General features: G+C 43.7%; 1 protein-coding gene across 2 annotated transcripts; it reads right to left on the bottom strand.

The window, feature by feature from the left end:
• Positions 1 to 320: 320 nt before the first annotated feature.
• Positions 321 to 20,973, bottom strand: LOC106583069 (uncharacterized). Of its 2 annotated transcripts, none has more exons than XM_014166853.3 (5): positions 20,716 to 20,973; positions 13,572 to 13,660; positions 7,728 to 7,815; positions 2,096 to 4,025; positions 321 to 1,848 (listed from the first exon to the last, which is right to left on the bottom strand). In XM_014166853.3, exons 1-5 carry the CDS (start codon positions 20,792 to 20,794, stop codon positions 1,761 to 1,763), a joined length of 2,274 nt encoding a protein of 757 aa, XP_014022328.3. In that variant the 5' UTR covers positions 20,795 to 20,973; the 3' UTR covers positions 321 to 1,760. The 2 variants fall into 2 exon arrangements, with proteins under 2 accessions (XP_014022328.3, XP_014022329.3); XM_014166854.3 differs by lacking the exon at positions 20,716 to 20,973 and adding an exon at positions 20,016 to 20,308.
• Positions 20,974 to 21,033: the final 60 nt, after the last annotated feature.

Genomic DNA, 21,033 nt, shown 5'->3' with positions numbered 1-21,033 from the left:
CAATACAAAGGAGTGGCCTGTGCCCTGACCTTTGCACTTGTATATTTGGCATAATTCAATGTTTAAAACCCAGAAATCCAGGGAAGGCAATCCAGGGTAATTATAGTTTGTTTCTGAATGTGGTGGCTTTTGTGCCAAATCATTCTAAAAGGACTTGGAATATGCCAAAGCTACCAAGAATCAGATGGTCATGTCAATTTACACTCCTGTAAGGAGATATCAACAGCCTTGGATACATAATGGTTTAACTACATGAAAAACTATACATTTATTTTTGTATAAATTAGCAGCTTTAGTAATGACAGACACAATGGCAAAAGTAGCGTGCAGGGGCATGCCTCTGTATTTATTAACTGCTTAGGTCACTTCTGGTGACTTTTAAGAACGTTCTACTCCAAAATGAATAAATTAAATTGACACCATCTGAAATATAATTTTCAGGCAATGTTTTTCCACTCAATTGTCCAGTGTTTGATGGCGTGCCCACTGGACCTGCTTGTGTTTAGCTGATACGAGTGGAACCCGGTGTGGTCGTCTGCTGCTGTAAGGACAGACGAGTTGTGCGTTCTGAGATGCTGTTCTACACACCACTGTTGTACTGTGCCGTTATTTGCCTGTTTGTGTCCTGCCTGTTAGCTTGCACCATTCTTGCCACTCTCCTCCGACCTCTCATCAACGACCTGTTTTTTCGCCCACAGGACTGCCGCTAACTGGATCGGTTTTTGTTTGTAAACCAATAGACAGTCGTGCATGAAAAGCCCAGGAGGCTGGTTGTTTCTGATATAGTAGAGCCGGCGCGCCTGGCACCGACAATCATACCTCGCTCATAGTTACTTAGGTCACTCATTCTGCGCATTCTAATGTTCGGTTATATAACAAACCACAGCCACTTGACTGTCTGTAGGTGCTAACTATTTTCGTGACTGGGGTGGTGTACCAAATAAACTGGCCACTGGGTTCTACAGACCATGGAGACCACATTACTTCTCCTGTCCTTATGTGGTAAATGGCTGACATCTGTTTTGCTTCTATTTAGTCCTCTATTGTATGGAACTTATCTTGCTCACCTGACTGAAGTAGATGATCAAAAGATAAACAGTTTACATAGTTGTTGCACCCTTGTTAAGCATAATATAGTGAACAATATACAACATTTGTGTTAATGTATTGCAGTAGACTAGTTAAATTCCCTTTATGGTCTAAAAATATACAGTATGTACAGGTACTGTGACATAATGGAAACATAAGCAAAAACAATCTGTACACATCCTTATAGTAATTCTTCAAGACATTTATATAAATATCCTTATGATGCATTATTCAGTGTATATTAAGGCTGGCAAATTACAGCTCCTATTTTTAAAAACAGCCTCACAATCGGCTTTGAATCTATTAGCTCAGAACGATACCCGAGGTAAAAATAAGGCAGTGTACTAGCACTGATTAAACCGTAGCAGTAAAAGATACTGTTGAAAGCTGTTCCAACAGTCCACCCACTCTTTAGACTTTGGCACCTAGACAAGAAGCTATTTGACACAGCACCTCTGGAGGGAAGGTTTATGTGCTGTGGTACAGCAAAACCTTTTCTAGCCAAATGCTTAGCACATTTTAGTATTTTCTCCAGGGGCTTGGTGAAAAAATCCTTGGCATACATGTTTATTGGTTATATCCATTTTAGCAGTATTTAAAGATCCCTCTTTCCATTGTCCTTGCTCTTGACGGGGCTGTATGGTAGTGTGTGGTATAATTGACTTGGATCCTCATTTGCTGACAACAGTGATTGGTTGTTTGGTTCCGGGTTGTACCTTGAAGGTCATGCCATAGGCCTGCTTTGACCGTGGCCCATTGCTATAAAGTAGAGGAATAAATGATTAACATTTAAACGCATCAGGTTGATCTTGTTGCATTTAGCATTATTTTTTTAATGCATCTAGCTAACATTCTTTACTATGAGTCAAAACATGCAATTAGGGACACTACTAGACAAACTAAGTCCAACTAGTCACAACACCCTAACCTTAAACCATAATGAAGTAGTTTATTTTTACATTTTGTCAAAAAGCCAAGCAGACAAAGGACAGAGAGCAAGGCCTACCTTGTGAGAACTTTTGATGGCTCTGACAAACCCTGACCTTTCATGGCCATTTTTGTCTCCAGCTCCTTCATGTCCAGGCCTTGTGTTTTGGCTGGCACAGTGGCACTCTTGCTCTTTGCAGTGATAACAGGGTTTTTCGGGGTGACTCTGGGGACAACCGGGAACTTGGTCTCCTCATCAGACAAGGGAGACCCCCAGTCATCAGAGTCTGTTTCCTTCATGGCCGGCATTTTGTTGTCCATTTTGCAGTCCATCTCTAGCATCTTCTTCTGCAGGATGCTCTGGAGTGTGGCCTGGCTGGCTGAGAGGGAGGAGAGGGCCTGGGTGGGAGGCTGCTTGGGTTTGATCTGAACAGGCAGTTTGGGTTTGATCTCCATGATAGGAGGTGGGAATTTGGGAGGGCTTGGGGATTTAGGTTTTGGAGGTGAGGACAGGACTGGAAGGACAGGGCTGAGAGTGGGGGGCAGAACCATCTTCAATGGAGGGTCAGGTGGAGGTGAGCGGGGAGGAGAGTCCACGACATCATGGTCATCGAATTCGGGAGGGGGAGGGAGTAATTGCATGCATAGGTTCTCTTCATCACTGACGAGGCTAGAGGGTGAAGGAATCCTCTGCTCTCCACTTTGCTTCTCCACGGCTAGACTGCTGGAGGATGAGGATCTAGAGGTGGGCCGATTCCTCTGAACTACTGGATTTGCAATTGGCCCCTTCACCACTGACTCAATAATCTGGGGTTTTGCTGGAGTCTGGATTACCACTGTGGCCTCCAGTGGGACCACAGACTGTGGTTTATGTTGTGAAGTTACAGAAGTGAATGAGGTGGCCCTAGGGATGACGGTGAAAGAATTGGGATTGAATTCACTGTGCTGGATGCTGGCTAATGGCTCAGTACTCTTCATGCTGTTTTCAAGGGAAAGACTGGACCTGTCCTTCTCTCGCTCTTTAGCCGCCATGAGAAGAGCCAGCGGGGAAGCGGCAGGACCGTCCCTCATCCCAGTGACATCACTGGCCTTCAGGGTGCGTAGTTTACTGTCCAGCATAGGACTGAACTTGTTGTTCTGACCTGGAGACGCTTCCTGCTTGACCTGGCTAGCCTCTGTGTTTACAGGGGCAGTGACCACCTTCTGAAGCTTGGGTGCTGAAAAAGGCAAAGGCTCCACTTCCTCCCAAGTCTCGGGTGGGGTGGGTTTGCCTGGAAGGGTGGCTTGCAAGTTTTCCTTTAAGTCCTGCAGGTCTTGCTCCAGCTGCATACCCAAGCTATTTCTCTGGGCTGGCTTACCTGGTGGTGCCACAGAGGAGGGGTCTTTCCCATTGACCTGGAGGAGTAGGATCTGCTTGGGCCTATTGTCACGGTCCACCTGCCTGCCTAGAATGCCAGGCTTAGGAACACTGTAGAGCTTAGCTGTGTTCTGGGGCTTGAAGCTGGAGGGTGTCGGGGTCTGTACTGGGGAAGCTTGGGCTGGAACCTGGGAGGGTTCGTCCATGCTGTGGATGGAGGACAGCCTTGTTGGCTTTAGAGGCGGGGTCTTCAGGGCTTTCAGAGCAGCTTGCCTCATGTCTATAGGGGGCTGTGGAGGCGTGAACTTTGGGGGCTCAGTAAAATCAGGGACTGGTGTTGGTGTAGAAATGGAGAAAGATGAACTAGAAGCACTGGAGGAAGTTGACGGGGGCTTCGGGGGGGGCATTAGTGGAGGTTTCAGGGAGGTGAAATCCTCGTAGTCTTTAGACAGAACCACTGATGGTGGTTTTGGAGGGGGCATGGAGGGAGGCTGAATGGAGTCCAAGTCACCCAAGAAATCTGGTGGGGGAGGGATGAACATGGGTGGAGGGGGTGGGGGTGCCATTGTAGGGGGAGGTGGAATAAATATCTCCCCTTCCACCAAATCAGGTACAGATATAGCCGATCCATTGGAAAACCGATCGCCATTTACTATAAAAAGAGAGAACTACCATCAGAGACAAGTGTTTTATTGATTTAACTTGTCAAAGGAAATGATTTTACTTTTAGTTCTGTTGGCCTGATTTATGGTGAAACTGATGAAATTACATTTGATCTGTACCCTCCCACTCTGCAAACATGCTTGTGAATGGCTGCTTGGATATTTGTAGTGTTCTTGTGCAAGATCTTAGACAAACATTTACAGTGCTTCCAGAAAGTATTCATACCCCTTCACTTATTCCACATTTATTTGTGTTACAGCCTGAATTCAAAATTGAAGATTTCTCTCACCATAATTAAAGTGAGAACATGTAAAAAAATAAAATAATAAGAAATTAAATAACTTATTTATATACAATACCAGTCAAAAGTTTAGACACGCCTATTCATTCAAGGGTTTTTCTTTATATTTTACAATTTTCTACATTGTAGAATAATAGTGAAGACATCAAAACTATGAAATAACACATGGAATCATGTATTAGCCAAAACAGTGTTAAACAAATCAAAATATATTTTATATTCTTCAAAGTAGCCACCCTTTGCCTTGACAGCTTTGCTCACTCTTGGCATTCTCTCAAACAGCTTCACGAGGAATGCTTTTCCAATAGTCTTGAAGGAGTTCCATATATGCTGAGCACTTGTTGGCTGCTTTTCCTTCACTCTGCGGTCCAACTTATCCGAAATCATCTCAATTGGGTTGAGGTCGGGTGATTGTGGAGGCCAGGTCATCTGATGCAGCACTCAATCACTCTCCTTCTTGGTCAAATAGCCCTTACACAGCCTGGAGGTGTGTTTTGGGTCATTGTCCTGTTGAAAAACAAATGATAGTCCCACTAAGCGCAAACCAGATGCGATGGCGTATCACTGCAGAATGCTGTGGTAGCCATGCTGGTTAAGTGTGCCTTGAATTCTAAAAAATAAATCAGTGTCACCAGCAAAGCACCATCACACCACCTCCTCCTTGCTTCATGGTAGGAATCACACATGCGGAGATCAACCTTTCACCTACTCTGCGTCTCACAAAGACTCATCAGACCAAAGGACAGATTTCCACCAGTCTAATGTCCATTGCTTGTGTTTCTTGGCCCAAGCAAGTCTTCTTCTTATTGGTTTCCTTTAGTAGTGTTTTTTTTTTGCAGCAGCAATTCTACCACAAAGGCCTGATTTCACACAGTCTCCTCTGAAAAGTTGATGTGTCTGTTACTTGAACTCTGAAGCATTTATTTGGGCTGCAATCTGAGGTGCAGTTAACTCTAATGCACGTATGCTCTGCAGCAGCGGTGACTCTGGGTCTTCCTTTCCTGTGGCGGTCCTCAGGAGAGCCAATTTCATCATAGCGCTTGATGGTTTTTGCGACTGTTCTTAATTTTCCGGATTGACTGACCTTCATGTCTTAAAGTAACGATGGGCTGTCGTTTCTCTTTTTTTTTTAGCTGTTCTTGCCATAATATGGATGTCACTTCTACTCCTGCTCCCCCTCTCCGGCATTCGACGTTGCCGGTTTACTAACCACCGGTCCTGGCAACCATCAATACGCGCACCTGCTCCCCATGAGGCACACCTGGACTCCTCACTCATTAACTTCCCTATATCTGCCACTTACTTAGGTTTATTCCCCAGGCAGTATTGATGTTATTTCATGTCCGTACGCTACTCTTCTATTGTTTCGTTTATTATTAAACTCACCACCTGCACTTGCTTCCCGACTCACAGCGTCTACATTAGTGGTCTTGGTCTTTTACCAATTAGGCTATCTTCTGTATACTACCCCTACCTTGTCACAACACAACTGAATGCATTAAGAAGGAAATAACTTTAAACAAGGCAGACCTGTTAACCTGTCTGGGAAATGTGGGACGTTTGCGTCCCACCCTAGTCAACAGCCAGTGGAATCGCGTCGCGCGAAATACAAATACCTCAAATGCTATAACTTCAATTTCTCAAACATATGACTATTTTACACCATTTTATAAATACACCGCTCCTGAATCGAACCACGTTGTCCGATTTGAAAAAGGCTTTACAGCAAAAGCAAAACATTAGATTATGTTAGAGTACCCTGCCAAAAATAATCACACTGCCATTTTCAAAGCATGCATCACAAATACCCAAAACACAGCTAAATGCAGCACTAACCTTTGACAATCTTCATCAGATGACACTCCTAGGACATCATGTTACACAATACATGCATTTTTTTCGATAAAGTTCATATTTATATATAAAAACAGCATTTTACATCGGCGCGTGACGTTCAGAAAATATTTTCCCTCAAATGCTTCCGGTGGATCAGCGCTACAATTTACAAAATTACTATTCAAAAACATTGGTAAAATATAATATTGTCATTCAAAGAATTATAGATTAACATCTTGTGAATGCAACCGCATTGCCAGATTTAAAAATAACTTTACTAGGAAATCACACTTTGCAATAAACGAGGTGCTATGCTCAGAAAAATAGGCTAGGCGATACAGGTTAGCGCCATCTTGGACTCATCTAAAATCAAATATACTATTGTAAATATTCACTTACCTTTGATTATCTTCATCAGAAGGCACTTCCAGGAATCCCAGGTCCACAACAAATGTAGTTTTGTTCGAAAAAGTTAATAATTTGTGTCCCAATAGCTCCTTCTTGTTAGCGCGTTCCAAGGCTACTCATAATTTACGAAGCGTGCGGGACTTGTCCTCACGAATGTGCAAAAAAAATGTATTTACGTTCGTTCAAACATTGTATAACAAATCTTTAGGGCCTTTTTCAATCAGAACTTCAATAATATTCAAGGCGGACGATTGCATTGTCTTACTAAACGTTTCGGAACGAGAGAGTACCCACGGGCACGCGCGTCATAGTAGTAATTTCCCTCCCTCTATTACAAACTTTCCAGGCCTCTCGTTCGGTCAGTTTTTACCGGAGAAGACTCAAACCACTTTGTAAAGACTGTTGACATCTAGTGGAAGCCTTAGGAAGTGCTAAATGAATCCTAACTCACGGGGTGTTTCATAGGCAAAGGGTTGAAAGTGATTACACAAATCAGGTTTCCACTTCCTGTTAGGATGTCTCAGGGTTTTGACTGCCATATGAGTTCTGTTATACTCACAGACACCATTCAAACAGTTTTAGAAACTTCAGAGTGTTTTCTATCCAAATCTACTAATTATATGCATATTCTCGTTTCTGGGTAAGAGTAGTAACCAGTTTAAATCGGGTACGTTTTTTTTATCCGGCCGTGAAAATACTGCCCCCATCCCCAACAAGTTAATTGAAATGTATTCCAGGTGACTACCTCATGAAGTTGGTTGAGAGAATGCCAAGAGTGTGATAAGCTGTCATCAAGGCAAAGGGTGGCTACTTTGAAGAATCTCAAATAACATTTTGATTTAACACTTTTTTTTGGTTACTACATGATTCCATATGTGTTATTTCATAGTTTTGATGTCTTCACTATTATTCTACAATTCAGAAAATAGTTTAAAAAAAATATATATATATATGATTAGGTGTGTCCAAACTTGACTGGTACTGTATATTTAAGCCCTTTATGAAAAGAGTTGCTTTGGGTTTGTGCTGAACTTTGATCAATCAATCAACTGAATCTGTCTAAAACCAGCACTACGGCTTAACTTCATAGAAATGTAAATGATTTAGCTGCACAGCTTAACTGTAAAACAGACTTGAGACCCTCACCTGCCCTGTTGATCTTTGGACTGTTGAAAAGGGGGGCGACAGGAACTTTGGGTGTTGGGACAGCAAACCCTTGCACAACATCAGAGGACTGTGGGAAACAAGGACAAAAGCCATCAGACAGTTGACATTTCACCCTGGTGTCAGCTTAGAGATTCACTGTTGAGATTGTAAGAGGAACTGAGTGTGAGAGGGAAGGGAAAGGATTGTTTTCTAGACTGCACTATGGCTTGCAGTGATCCAACCTGTTATCCAATTGACTACAAACGACTACTCCAATTTGAGCAGCAGCAGCTGAAAAATGAGCTCCTACAAATATTGAAATTTACATGGTTTTTAGAGTGAAGTACATCGGAAAAAAGCAAAAGAAAACTGCAAGACTGAATAGGAGAAAAAACAAGCAACAAACAAAGAAGATAGGCTTTTGAAAAATAACTATTTTTCATAAAATTGTAGTTATCTTAGCTAGCTGAATTGTTTACCAGTTGCTAAGCAGTTGCTAGGGACTCTTGGAAGAAGCTAGCTAGCTAACGAAGAACAACAAAGAATATCTAGTTAACAGAAGAAAAGAAAGAGAAAATCAGGACAGAAGAAAAAGGATATCAAAGTGAAACAGTTCTCTAAAGACACAGGAGACAATAATACAAGAAACAACACTTCTGTAGCTTGTCAACTATGTGTCTGTCTATCCCTGTTCTCTCCTCTCTGCACAGGCCATACAAACGCTTCACACCGCGTGGCCGCTGCCACTCCAACCTGGTGGTCCCAGCGCGCACGACCCACGTGGAGTTCCAGGTCTCCGGCAGCCTCTGGAACTGCCGGTCTGCAGCCAACAAGGCTGAGTTCATCTCAGCCTATGCTACCCTCCAGTCCCTAGACTTCCTGGCGCTGACGGAAACATGGATTACCACAGATAACACTGCTACTCCTACTGCTCTCTCTTCGTCTGCCCACGTGTTCTCGCATACCCCTAGAGCATCGAGCCAGCGGGGTGGTGGCACTGGAATCCTCATCTCTCCCAAGTGGACATTCTCTCTTTCTCCCCTGACCCATCTGTCTATCTCCTCATTTGAATTCCATGCTGTCACAGTTACCAGCCCTTTCAAGCTTAACATCCTTATCATTTATCGCCCTCCAGGTTCCCTTGGAGAGTTCATCAATGAGCTTGACGCCTTGATAAGTTCCTTTCCTGAGGATGGCTCACCTCTCACAGTTCTGGGTGACTTTAACCTCCCCACGTCTACCTTTGACTCATTCCTCTCTGCCTCCTTCTTTCCACTCCTCTCCTCTTTTGACCTCACCCTCTCACCTTCCCCCCCTACTCACAAGGCAGGCAATACGCTTGACCTCATCTTTACTAGATGCTGTTCTTCCACTAATCTCATTGCAACTCCCCTCCAAATCTCCGACCACTACCTTGTATCCTTTTCCCTCTTGCTCTCATCCAACACTTCTCACTCTGCCCCTACTCGGATGGTATTGCGCCGTCCCAACCTTCGCTCTCTCTCTCCCGCTACTCTCTCCTCTTCCATCCTATCATCTCTTCCCTCTGCTCAAACCTTCTCCAACCTATCTCCTGATTCTGCCTCCTCAACCCTCCTCTCCTCCCTTTCTGCATCCTTTGATTTTCTCTGTCCCCTATCCTCCAGGCCGGCTCGGTCCTCCCCTCCTGCTCCGTGGCTCGACGACTCACTACGAGCTCACAGAACAGGGCTCCGGGCAACCGAGCGGAAATGGAGGAAAACTCGCCTCCCTGCGGACCTGGCATCCTTTCACTCACTCCTCTCTACATTCTCCTCTTCTGTCTCTGCTGCTAAAGCCACTTTCTACCACTCTAAATTCCAAGCATCTGCCTCTAACCCTAGGAAGCTCTTTGCTACCTTCTCCTCCCTCCTGAATCCTCCTCCCCCTCCCCCCCCCCTCCTCCCTCTCTGCGGATGACTTCGTCAACCATTTTGAAAAGAAGGTTGACGATATCCGATCCTCGTTTGCTAAGTCAAACGACACCGCTGGTCCTGCTCACACTGCCCTACCCTGTGCTTTGACCTCTTTCTCCCCTCTCTCTCCAGATGAAATCTCGCGTCTTGTGACGGCCAGCCGCCCAACAACCTGCCCACTTGACCCTATCCCCTCCTCTCTTCTCCAGACCATTTCCGGAGACCTTCTCCCCTTCCTCACCTCGCTCATCAACTCATCCTTGACCGCTGGCTACGTCCCTTCCGTCTTCAAGAGAGCGAGAGTTGCACCCCTTCTGAAAAAACCTACACTCGATCCCTCCGATGTCAACAACTACAGACCAGTATCCCTTCTTTCTTTTCTCTCCAAAACTCTTGAACGTGCCGTCCTTGGCCAGCTCTCCTGCTATCTCTCTCAGAATGACCTTCTTGATCCTAATCAGTCAGGTTTCAAGACTGGGCATTCAACTGAGACTGCTCTTCTCTGTGTCACGGAGGCTCTCCGCACTGCTAAAGCTAACTCTCTCTCCTCTGCTCTCATACTTCTAGACCTATCTGCTGCCTTTGATACTGTGAACCATCAGATCCTCCTCTCCACCCTCTCCGAGTTGGGCATCTCCGGCGCGGCCCACGCTTGGATTGCGTCCTACCTGACAGGTCGCTCCTACCAGGTGGCGTGGCGAGAATCTGTCTCCACACCATGCGCTCTCACCACTGGTGTCCCCCAGGGCTCTGTTCTAGGCCCTCTCCTATTCTCGCTATACACCAAGTCACTTGGCTCTGTCATATCCTCACATGGTCTCTCCTATCATTGCTATGCAGACGACACACAATTAATCTTCTCCTTTCCCCCTTCTGATAACCAGGCGGCGAATCGCATCTCTGCATGTCTGTCAGACATATCAGTGTGGATGACGGATCACCAGCTCAAGCTGAACCTCGGCAAGACGGAGCTGCTCTTCCTCCCGGGGAAGGACTGCCCGTTCCATGATCTCGCCATCACGGTTGACAACTCCCTTGTGTCCTCCTCCCAGAGTGCTAAGAACCTTGGCGTGATCCTGGACAACACCCTGTCGTTCTCCACTAACATCAAGGCGGTGACCCGATCCTGTAGGTTCATGCTCCACAACATTCGCAGAGTACGACCCTGCCTCACACAGAAAGCGGCGCAGGTCCTAATCCAGGCACTTGTCATCTCCCGTCTGGATTACTGCAACTCGCTGTTGGCTGGGCTCCCTGCCTGTGCCATTAAACCCCTACAACTCATCCAGAACGCCGCAGCCCGTCTGGTGTTCAACCTTCCCAAGTTCTCTCATGTCACCCCGCTCCTCCGCTCTCTCCACTGGCTTCCAGTTGAAGCTCGCATCCGCTACAAGACCATGGTGATTGCCTACGGAGCTGTGAAGGGAACGGCACCTCCGTACCTTCAGGCTCTGATCAGGCCCTACACCCAAACAAGGGCACTGCGTTCATCCACCACTGGCCTGCTGGCCCCCCTACCTCTGAGGAAGCACAGTTCCCGCTCAGCCCAGTCAAAACTGTTCGCTGCTCTGGCACCCCAATGGTGGAACAAGCTCCCTCACGACGCCAGGACAGCGGAGTCAATCACCACCTTCCGGAGACACCTGAAACCCCACCTCTTTAAGGAATACCTAGGATAGGATAAAGTAATCCTTCTAACCCCCCCCCCCCCCCCCCCTTAAAATATTTAGATGCACTATTGTAAAGTGGTTGTTCCACTGGATATCATAAGGTGAATGCACCATTTTGTAAGTCGCTCTGGATAAGAGCGTCTGCTAAATGACTTAAATGTAATGTAAATGTACTTGCGTCTACCTTAGAACAGGTTATCATGTTTGTTGCGTGATGACACCACTGATGCAAAAACTATTGATTTACTAAACCTTGCACTCAGAAAACAAACAAGTACATCAGTGTACAAGTAGTGTCAATTACCAAAGCCAGAGGAAGGCCAGGCACATTAAATCAGGAAGGGCTTTTCATCCAAAATTCCTTTTAGTCAAGGCTTCCCAACAGTTGAAGTCATTTTCTATAACAGCAAAGCCTCCCGGTGCAGATTGAGGCGACATGACCTCTGACACTGAGTACCCCACTTGAAATGATTCAGCAATATATTTTCCATTGGTATACTGTATCTAACCCCTTGCTAGACACTAGCTGAAGCTTACAAGCACCATTTTGGGCCCTTTTCAGAACATTACTGCCTTTTATAGCCACTCTGTCATGCCTCGCCCACACTACGCCCTGTCTGTGGATAAGGCACAGGCAACACTCCCATCTCTTCACGTAAGAAAACATTAAGTGGGTGTGACTGCCTCTGAGAAAAAGGGATGTGCCATCATGTTGCTGCCTGCCTGTGTGACTGACCGTTCGCATCACAGCCCAAACACCACTATAAATAAACAGACTGTGTTGACACAACACATGCCCTGCACACAGAACAGAGATGTGCCCTTCCAAAGCTGTTAGACTGTGGTCAGAATCACCCTACATCAGGGACTGGAAGTCACTCTTACAGACCAAAAAAAAACACATTGACCAGTGTAACTACGGGCCTGAGGGCCTATAATCTACCAAAACAATCCGAAGTTAGGTCCACCCCTGTAACTGTAATCAACTTACTGTCCTTGGCCTGATGGTCAGGCCACCGCCACTTGCTTTGTTTAGAACTTGGTACACAATGCTCCAAAGTTCAGGCAGCAGACACATAAATAACTTTCATGCAGCTGTGTAAATATTAAGTTATTAGTGGAAAAGGTTCAGGTGTGGTCCTTTCTCAAGAACCTTGGTTACACTATCTTTAAAACACCTAACGTGAACGGAACACCTCCCTTATGTCATGCCTTAAATATGTCATCATGGCAGACTATTCATAGAGGCAGGCAGCTCAGTGCAAAGGCATAAACGTTTCACAAGGGGCAAAGGGTGCGTTATTAAATGCAGTTTCTGAACCGGCTTAATTCCTTATGTTTATTTTCCATGACTCACAGGTGAAAATCAGAGCAATCAGTCAGAGCAGTCCAACCCCTGTGCTGCTGGGTGTGGCACATCTAACACATAACAGAGGAGCTATCATATAGGACACTCCCCTTTCTGAGGTAGGCTTTCATACCTACAACAAAATAACAACGTAGTACCACTTGTTTCAAAAAATCAGATACGGCTGTGCTTTTCTGGATCACCTACAGGGACAGCATGTTGAATCGAACACAAATGAGCTAGGTGCCATAATTGTGGCAGACTGTACAAGACCCAAGATTGTGTGAACCAAGGTGACATTCTTATAGTTACTGTTCTGTATGAGAATGTCTAAGTCAATGGGGTGAGAATTTCTGAGGACAGAAATGACTTGAGAGGACTGGGTCAACACGCAAACAAATTGACCCGTGTCATATGGATAGCCTAACTGCAAGTAAACTTGGGTTACTCCCTCTTTATATATGTGAGAAGCCTGCGCAGGTGAAACCTGACGGTTAGAAAAGTATGCTTTCAGAGTGACCAGGTGTGAGTGGTGGATAGGTCTAACTCTGAGGTGGTCACACAGTGATCAATGATTACAGGAATGCCCTTCATGAGGCAATGCAGTTTCTCTTTCAGGTACTACAAAGGCCTTGTTGAGAAAGAATTCACAATTCTGCAGACTTATGCAAATGTGGGAAAGTTATGTGGAGCCTAATGCATTGACAAGAACTAAAGACAAGGCCTATAACAAATTCCATGTGATTTTTCATGTGAAGTGTTAGAGAACACCACCTAGAAGCTGGACAGCAGTCTCATTAAAAGCTGCAACCGTCTCCAGTGTTGAAATGTAGATTTGAAGTATATATTAGATTAAAATAGATGTTTTCCCACATCATGCAGAGGAACTTACCATGTAGTGCTTGACTATGGGTCTGGACCTCACTTTGGCAGTGCCTGATTCAGGAATGGCTGATGAATCCAACACGAGCTCAACATTGTCTAAAAGAAAGAAAAGAGCAGCACAACGCACTGCTTAAGTCTACAATACAGATCAAAACCAACAAGTCTTCCATTCAACCGATCAGCGCAGCTCTGTAAGGAGATGCAGTCTAGTGACTGTCCAAAATTGAGTAATTATTGATGTACATAATAAGTTATGGCATTTTGTCTGCAGTTCTCATAAGTCTTGACAAACTATTATGTAATGCTATGCAGTGTACTCTGTCGGGGGGATTTCTCTTGTTGCCAGCAAAATAGTAATTGGGTAAAGCTAACAACTATTCAAAGCAGTTGAAGGATTAATCTAACCAACATAAAAAGTAATGTCACCCTATTGCTCAAACACTTAAGCCTAAATGTAATGGGGTGCCATAGGGTAGAAAATAGAGTTCTTCACACATCATCAATGAAACCCTAATTACCAATGGAATTTTAGGAGGGTCAGACAAGTGTGGTGCAACGTTCATAATTCTGGGGGTCAACTTTCTGTTGGCCTCCCTGTCATGAGTTTGCAGTTCATCAATACTGACCTCAGGTTATTTCTGGGCAGAGAAGGGGGAGAGGGACAATGTCATAGCAATGGCACTCAGCACAGCCACAGGCATTAATCCATGCTGAACACAATTATCACAGCCCTGCATCATGCATTTGGGACTGTGGCATATAGAATGGATATTTATAAAAGATTGTGTGACACACTGATCTGGACTTTATGCCACTCACCACCTGATTGTTTTCCGAGTAAAATACTTTACCAGAGATGGCTATCTATGTTTGCAACAGGCTTTGACGTTACTATATAAAGGACTACACAAAACAGCCATTCCAATGTCAGGCATGTCCCTGCCAAGTAACTAACTGATGAGAGAAATGTCATTGAGAGACAGCAGTTAGTGAGATATGGGTCATGCTCTGCATTCACGTCAAGCACCAGAGACCTCAAAGAATCTCAGAGAGAGATTAACATGCATTACATTACCTGATATAACTATGAGCAAAACTTTGTTAACCGAGTATGGAAACAACAGGCAGTGTTTAGGGTATTTTGGCATCTACAGATACATTTCCCAATGGGGCATGACAGGCATTTCCCTATTGAGTTCCTGCATAATTGAAATGTGCAAATATCCCCATCCTGTGGCATGTTTGCACACAACCACCTGACGATGAGACAGCCTATAGGGAGGATGTCAGTGACAACAACCTCTCCCTCAATGTCAGCAAGACAAAGGAGCTGATCGTGAACTACATGAAACGGAAATCCGAGCACGCCCCCCCCATCGAATGCTTCAAGTTCCTCTGTGTCCACAACACTAAGGAATGGTCATGGTCCACACACACCACAGTCATGAAGAAGGCACAGCAATGCCTCTTCCCCCTCAGGAAGCTTAAAAGATTCAGCATTGTGCACTCAGATCCTCAAAAATGTCTACAGCTGCAACATTGAGAGCATCTTGACTGGCTGCATCACTGCTTGGTATGGCAACTGCTTGGCAGCCAATCGCAAGGCGCTTCAGAGGGTAGTGCGTATGGTCCAGTACATCACTGGGGCCGAGCTCCCTGCCATACAAATCAAATCACATTTGATTGGTCGCGTACACGTTTTGCAGATGTTCTCAGGTGCAGCGAAATGCTTATGTTTCTTGCTCCAACAGTGCAGTAATACCGAACAATAAAAAACAATACACACAAATCCCAAAAACTAAGAAATATCAGAACCAGCAATGTTTGAGTCCGTAATATAAATATACTCATTCAGAGCAACACATCTCAGCAAAGGCTGTTGATTGTAGCCTGTGGAATTTTGAATGGAACGATGATGGGCCTCAGGATCTCGTCACGGTATCTCTGCCATCGATATAAGGCAATTGTGTTCATTGTCCGTAGCTTATGCCTGCCCATACCATAACCCCACCGCCACCATGGTGCAGTCTGTAAACAACGTTGACATCAGAAAACCGCTCGTCCACATGACGACATACACATGATCTGTGGTTCTCTGGCCGGTTGGACGTACTGCCAAATTCTCGAAAACGATGTTGGAGGCGGCATATGGTAGAGAAATTAACATCCAATTCTCTAGCAACAGCTCTGGTGGCCATTCCTACAGTCAGCGTGCCAATTGTACGCTCCCTCAAAACTTGAGACATCTGTGGCATTGTCTTTTACTGTCCCCAGCACAAGGTACACCTGTGAAATGATCGTGCTGTTTAATGAGCTTCTTGATATGCCACACCTGTCAGGTTGATGGATTATCATGACAAAGGAGAAATGTTCACTAACAGGGACGTAAACAAATTTGTGCACAAAATTTGAGAGAAATACGATTTTTGTGCGAATGGAAAATTTCGGGGATATTTTATTTCAGCTCATGCAACAACACTTTACATGTTACGTTTATATTTTTGTTCAGTATAATATATATATGTGTGTATGTATGTATGTATATATATATATACAGTGGGGCGAATAATGTATAACATTTTTGACATGCGTTTTTCTGGATATTTTTGTTGTTATTCTGTCTCTCACTGTTCAAATAAACCTACCATTAAAATTATAGACTGATCCTTTCTTTGTCAGTGGGCAAATGTACAAAATCAGCAGGGGATCAAATACTTTTTCCCCCCACTGTGTGTTATATATATATATATATATATATATATATATACATACATGCATACATACACACACACGTTTATTTGTACTATTTTGCACATTGTAGAATAACAGTGAAGACATCAAAACTATGAAATAACACATATGGAATCATGAAGTAACCAAAAAAGTATTAAACTAATCAAAATATATTTTAGGTTCTTCAAAGTAGCCACCCTTTGCCATGATGACAGCTTTGCACACTCTTGGCATTCTCTCAACCAGCAAATTTGTCTAGTGGTTGAAAAACGAGTTTTAATGACTCCAACATAAGTGTATGTAAACTTCCGACTTCAACTGTATATATGATGGTGTGTATGGACAGTATATGAATAGAAAAGGTGTTTACAGCAATAGTTATATAGGATGAGCCTTGACTAGAATACAGTGCAGTGGCTTGCGAAAGTATTGACCCCCTTGGCATTTTTCCTATTTTGTTGCCTTACAACCTGGAATTAAAATAGATTTTTGGGGGGTTTGTATCATTTGATTTGCCTACCACTTTGAAGATGCAAAATATGTTTTATTGTGAAACAAACAACAAATAAGACAAAAAAATGAAAACTTGAGCGTGCATTACTATTCACCCCCCCAAAGTCAATACTTTGTAGAGCCACCTTTTGCAGTATTTGCAGCTGCAAGTCTCTTGGGGTATGTCTCTATAAGCTTGGCACATCTAGCCACTGGGATTGTTGCCCATTCTTCAAGGCAAAACTGCTCCATCTCCTTCAAGTTGGATGGGTTCCGCTGATTTACAGCTATCTTTAAGTCATACCACAGATTCTCAATTGGATTGAGGTCTGGGCTTGGATTAGGCCATTCCAAGACATTGAAATGTTTCCCCTTAAACCACTCAAGTGTTGCTTTAGCAGGATGCTTAGGGTCATTGTCCTGCTGGAAAGTGAACCTCTGTCCCAGTCTCAAATCTTTTGAAGACTGAAACATTTCCCTGTATTTAGCGCCATCCATCATTCCTTCAATTCTGACCAGTTTCCCAGTCCCTGCCGATGAAAAACATCCCCACAGCACGATGCTGCCACCACCATGCTTCACTGTGTGGATGGTGTTCTCGGGGTGATGAGAGTTGTTGGGTTTGCGCCATACATAGCGTTTTCCTTGATGGCCAAAAAGCTAGATTTTAGTCTCATTTAACCAGAGTACATTCTTCCATATGTTTGGGGAGTCTCCCACATGCCTTTTAGCGAACACCAAATGTTTTTTCTGGCCACTCCTCCGTAAAACCCAGCTCTGTGGAGTGTGCGGCTTAAAGTGGTCCTATGGACAGATACTCCAATCTTCGCTGTGGAGCTTTGCAGCTCCTTCAGGGTTATCTTTGGTCTCTTTGTTGCCTCTCTGATTAATGCCCTCCTTGCCTGGTCCGTGAGTTTTGGTGGGTGGCCCGCTCTTGGCAGGTTTGTTGTGGTGCCATATTCTTTCCATTTTTTAATAATGGATTTAATGGAGCTCCGTGGGATGTTCAAAGTTTCTGGTATTTTTTTATAACCCAACCCTGATCTGTACTTCTCCACAACGTTGTCCCTAACCTGTTTGGAGAGCTCCTTGGTCTTCATGGTGCCCCTTGCTTAGTGGTGTTGCAGACTAGGGCCTTTCAGAACAGGTGTATATATACACCGAGATCATGTGACAGATCATGTGTCACTTAGATTGCACACAGGTAGACTTTATTTAACTAATTATGTGACTTCTGAAGGTAATTGGTTCACCAGATCTTATTTAAGGGCTTCGTAGAAAAGGGGGTGTATACATATGCACGCACCACTTTTCCGACTTTATTTTTTAGAATTTCTTGAAACAAGGTATTTTTTTCATTTCACTTCACCAATTTGGACTATTTTGTGTATGTCCATTACATGAAATCCAAATAAAAAATCAATTTAAATTACAGGTTGTAATGCAACAAAATAGGAAAAATGCCAAGGGGGGTGAATACTTTTGCACAAAAAAAAGTATTGATTTGTCAATGAGCTGTGCCGTTTTGTCAGAGTCAGACCAATGGGTTGTGGAAGAAGTTGCGTATGTGCATATGAAGTGCGTAAAACAGTATGTAAACATGATTAAACTGACCAGTGTTCAATAACTATGTACATAGGGCAGCAGTCTCTAGGTGCAGGGGTAGAGTACCGGATGGTAGCCGGCTAGTAACAGTGACTAAGTTCAGGGCAGGGTACTGGGCGGAGACTGGCTAGTAGTGACTTTAACAGTCTGATGGCCTGGAGATAAAAGCTGTTTATCAGTTTCTCTGTCCTAGCTTTATTGCACCTGTATTGTCTCCGCCTTTTAGATGGTAGCGGGGTGAACAGGCCGTGGATCCAGGACCTCTATACCAGGTGGTGTCAGAGGAAGGCCCTAAAAATTGTCAGACTCAGCTACCCTAGTCATAGACTGTTCTCTCTGCTACCGCACGACAAGTGATACCGATGCACCAAGTCTGGAACCAACAGGAACCTGAACAGCCCCAAGCCATAAGACTGATAAATAGTTAGTCAGGTTAACTATTTAACTGTTTGCATTAATCTTTTTTTGCACTAACTCTTTTGACTCATCACATACGCTGCTGCTACTGTTTGTTATCTGTCCTGTTGCCTAGTCACTTTATACCTACCTATATGTACATATCTACCACAATTACCTCATACCCCTGCACATCGACTCAGTACTGGTACCCAGTGTATATAGCCAAGTTATCATTACTCATTGTGTATTTATTCCTCATGTTATTTTTCTATTATTTCTAAATGTTTCACTCTGCATTGTTGGAAAGGGCAGTAATTAAGCATTTCACTGTTAGTCCACACCTGTTGTTTAGGAAGCGTGACAAATAATAATTTTATTTGACCTTTCCATTGTTATAGAGGCCTCATCAAATAGAATACCCAGAAATCAGGGCAATGCAAAATATGTCAATTTGTCACGTTTTTAGTTCTGAGAACCTTTGAACAGTTTTCAGAACTCTAGGGGGTTTATTCATATTCATTTTGAATTAGTCCCCACTTCCCAAGACCTGGACTAAAAAACCCTTTAGGTCTAATAATTATGCCATCGTGTTCTCCTTTGACTATAATGATTCTATATTTAAAAAAATGTATAACATTTTTTAGGGCGCAGTCTGTTATAAGATCTCAATAACATACCTAGGTCTACTGGTAATAATAGGTAGGCCTACATAATGTTGTAATAAAAAAATGCAGGTTTTCACTCTCAAAACCACACTTTTTTGTTGAAAACCGACACAGTTTTCATTCAAACAGCACATGATGACCAGTGGCAGTTCTAGACCATTTCAACTGGGGGGGCCATTCTGGGGCCAGTTACATTAGACGTTATTGTTGTCATATCGTTTTCTTCACTGCATTGCAGGCATTAGCAGGCAAAACACCATGTTCATTATCATTAGTGTTCCGCTTTGCCACTGTCTAATAAAGGATGTAAAAAAAGAACGATAGCAAAAATTAGTTATGTAAAAATTATTTCATACTCCACATTTACGGGGGCCACAAGGGGGTCCACAATTGTTGTCACAGGGGCACTGCCCCTGATGATGACTGAATTGAGCATTGCAAAGATTGAACCAAGATTTCGGGGCCAAACTTTCGGTTCGCATACCCATTGTTGCTTTTTAGTTAGAATTTGCTAGTAGATATCATACATTAAATCGTCTTTCCTCAACACTACCTACCTGCTACTGATGTCGTTCTTCTGTGAGCTGCTCTCTATGCGACAACAAGTGGAGAGCTGCGCGCTCTTGCTGCCTGACGGGCGATATTCCGCTAAATTAGGCTGTGTACGGTTTTACTTGAATGGAACTCACGTGCTTTGCATTTGTGTAGGCTGCTTTGAACATGATTTCTCTATTGTACTACATAAGTGATACGGTGTATACCTCCACTACACTACTTTTATTACGCATCAGCGGGCAGTATACGCAATTCCCAAGTGAAAAAAATAAAATCTGTATTATTGTTTTGATTGACATGTTCTAAAATAATCGCAACGGAAAAAAAATATTTTATTCAATGCTGCAGCTATCCAATACTTGGTTAAAACAGACACCTTGCATTCTACCTGCACCGTCATGAACGTAGAGTCTAGTGACTGTCTCAGGTAAATGTAGGTTTACCACTGTTAGGAGACCTAATGACCCCCCCTGATTACTTTCGATGATTACTAGCATTGTGTAAGACATTGTGTATTCATTTGACTCAACCAGCATTTTTCTTATTCTAGAATGTGAACATTTAGGCCACATTTGCCATTGATCTGTCACTGTAACAAGTGTAAAGTTCGGGACAGTAGTGAGAGAATGCTGATCGGCATGATAGATTAAACATTCGATCATTATTATTAGATCATTGTTAAATATGACAGTAAACACTTACCCATCTCCTTGATTTTAATATTGGTGTCGAAGAGAGACTGGTTCTTTCGACCCAAAAAATGCAACGGTCCCTTTTTCATTTTTTCTGGTCCTATTGGTAGGTCTATTGTACAGATGAATCGTTAACACGTGATATTATGCAGGAGCTTCCATAGCCAGTCGTCAAAAACGTATTAATTCATTAATTAGTCTTAACGACAGGTGTATTACTGAATCCTCACTGATTCGGTGAAAACTTCGAGGTAGAGAGAAAATGGCCACCGCCCCTGTCTCCTCCCCTTTCCCTGTGCCTCCCTCTTTTCTAAGCCAACAGGGGAAG

The sequence above is a fragment of the Salmo salar genome, chromosome 22 (assembly GCF_965601325.2).
Source record: "Salmo salar chromosome 22, fSalSal1, whole genome shotgun sequence".
Classification (NCBI taxonomy): Eukaryota; Metazoa; Chordata; class Actinopteri; order Salmoniformes; family Salmonidae; genus Salmo; species Salmo salar.
Note: the sequence above shows the minus strand (reverse complement) of the source record. Positions and strands in the feature narration are given on the sequence as shown.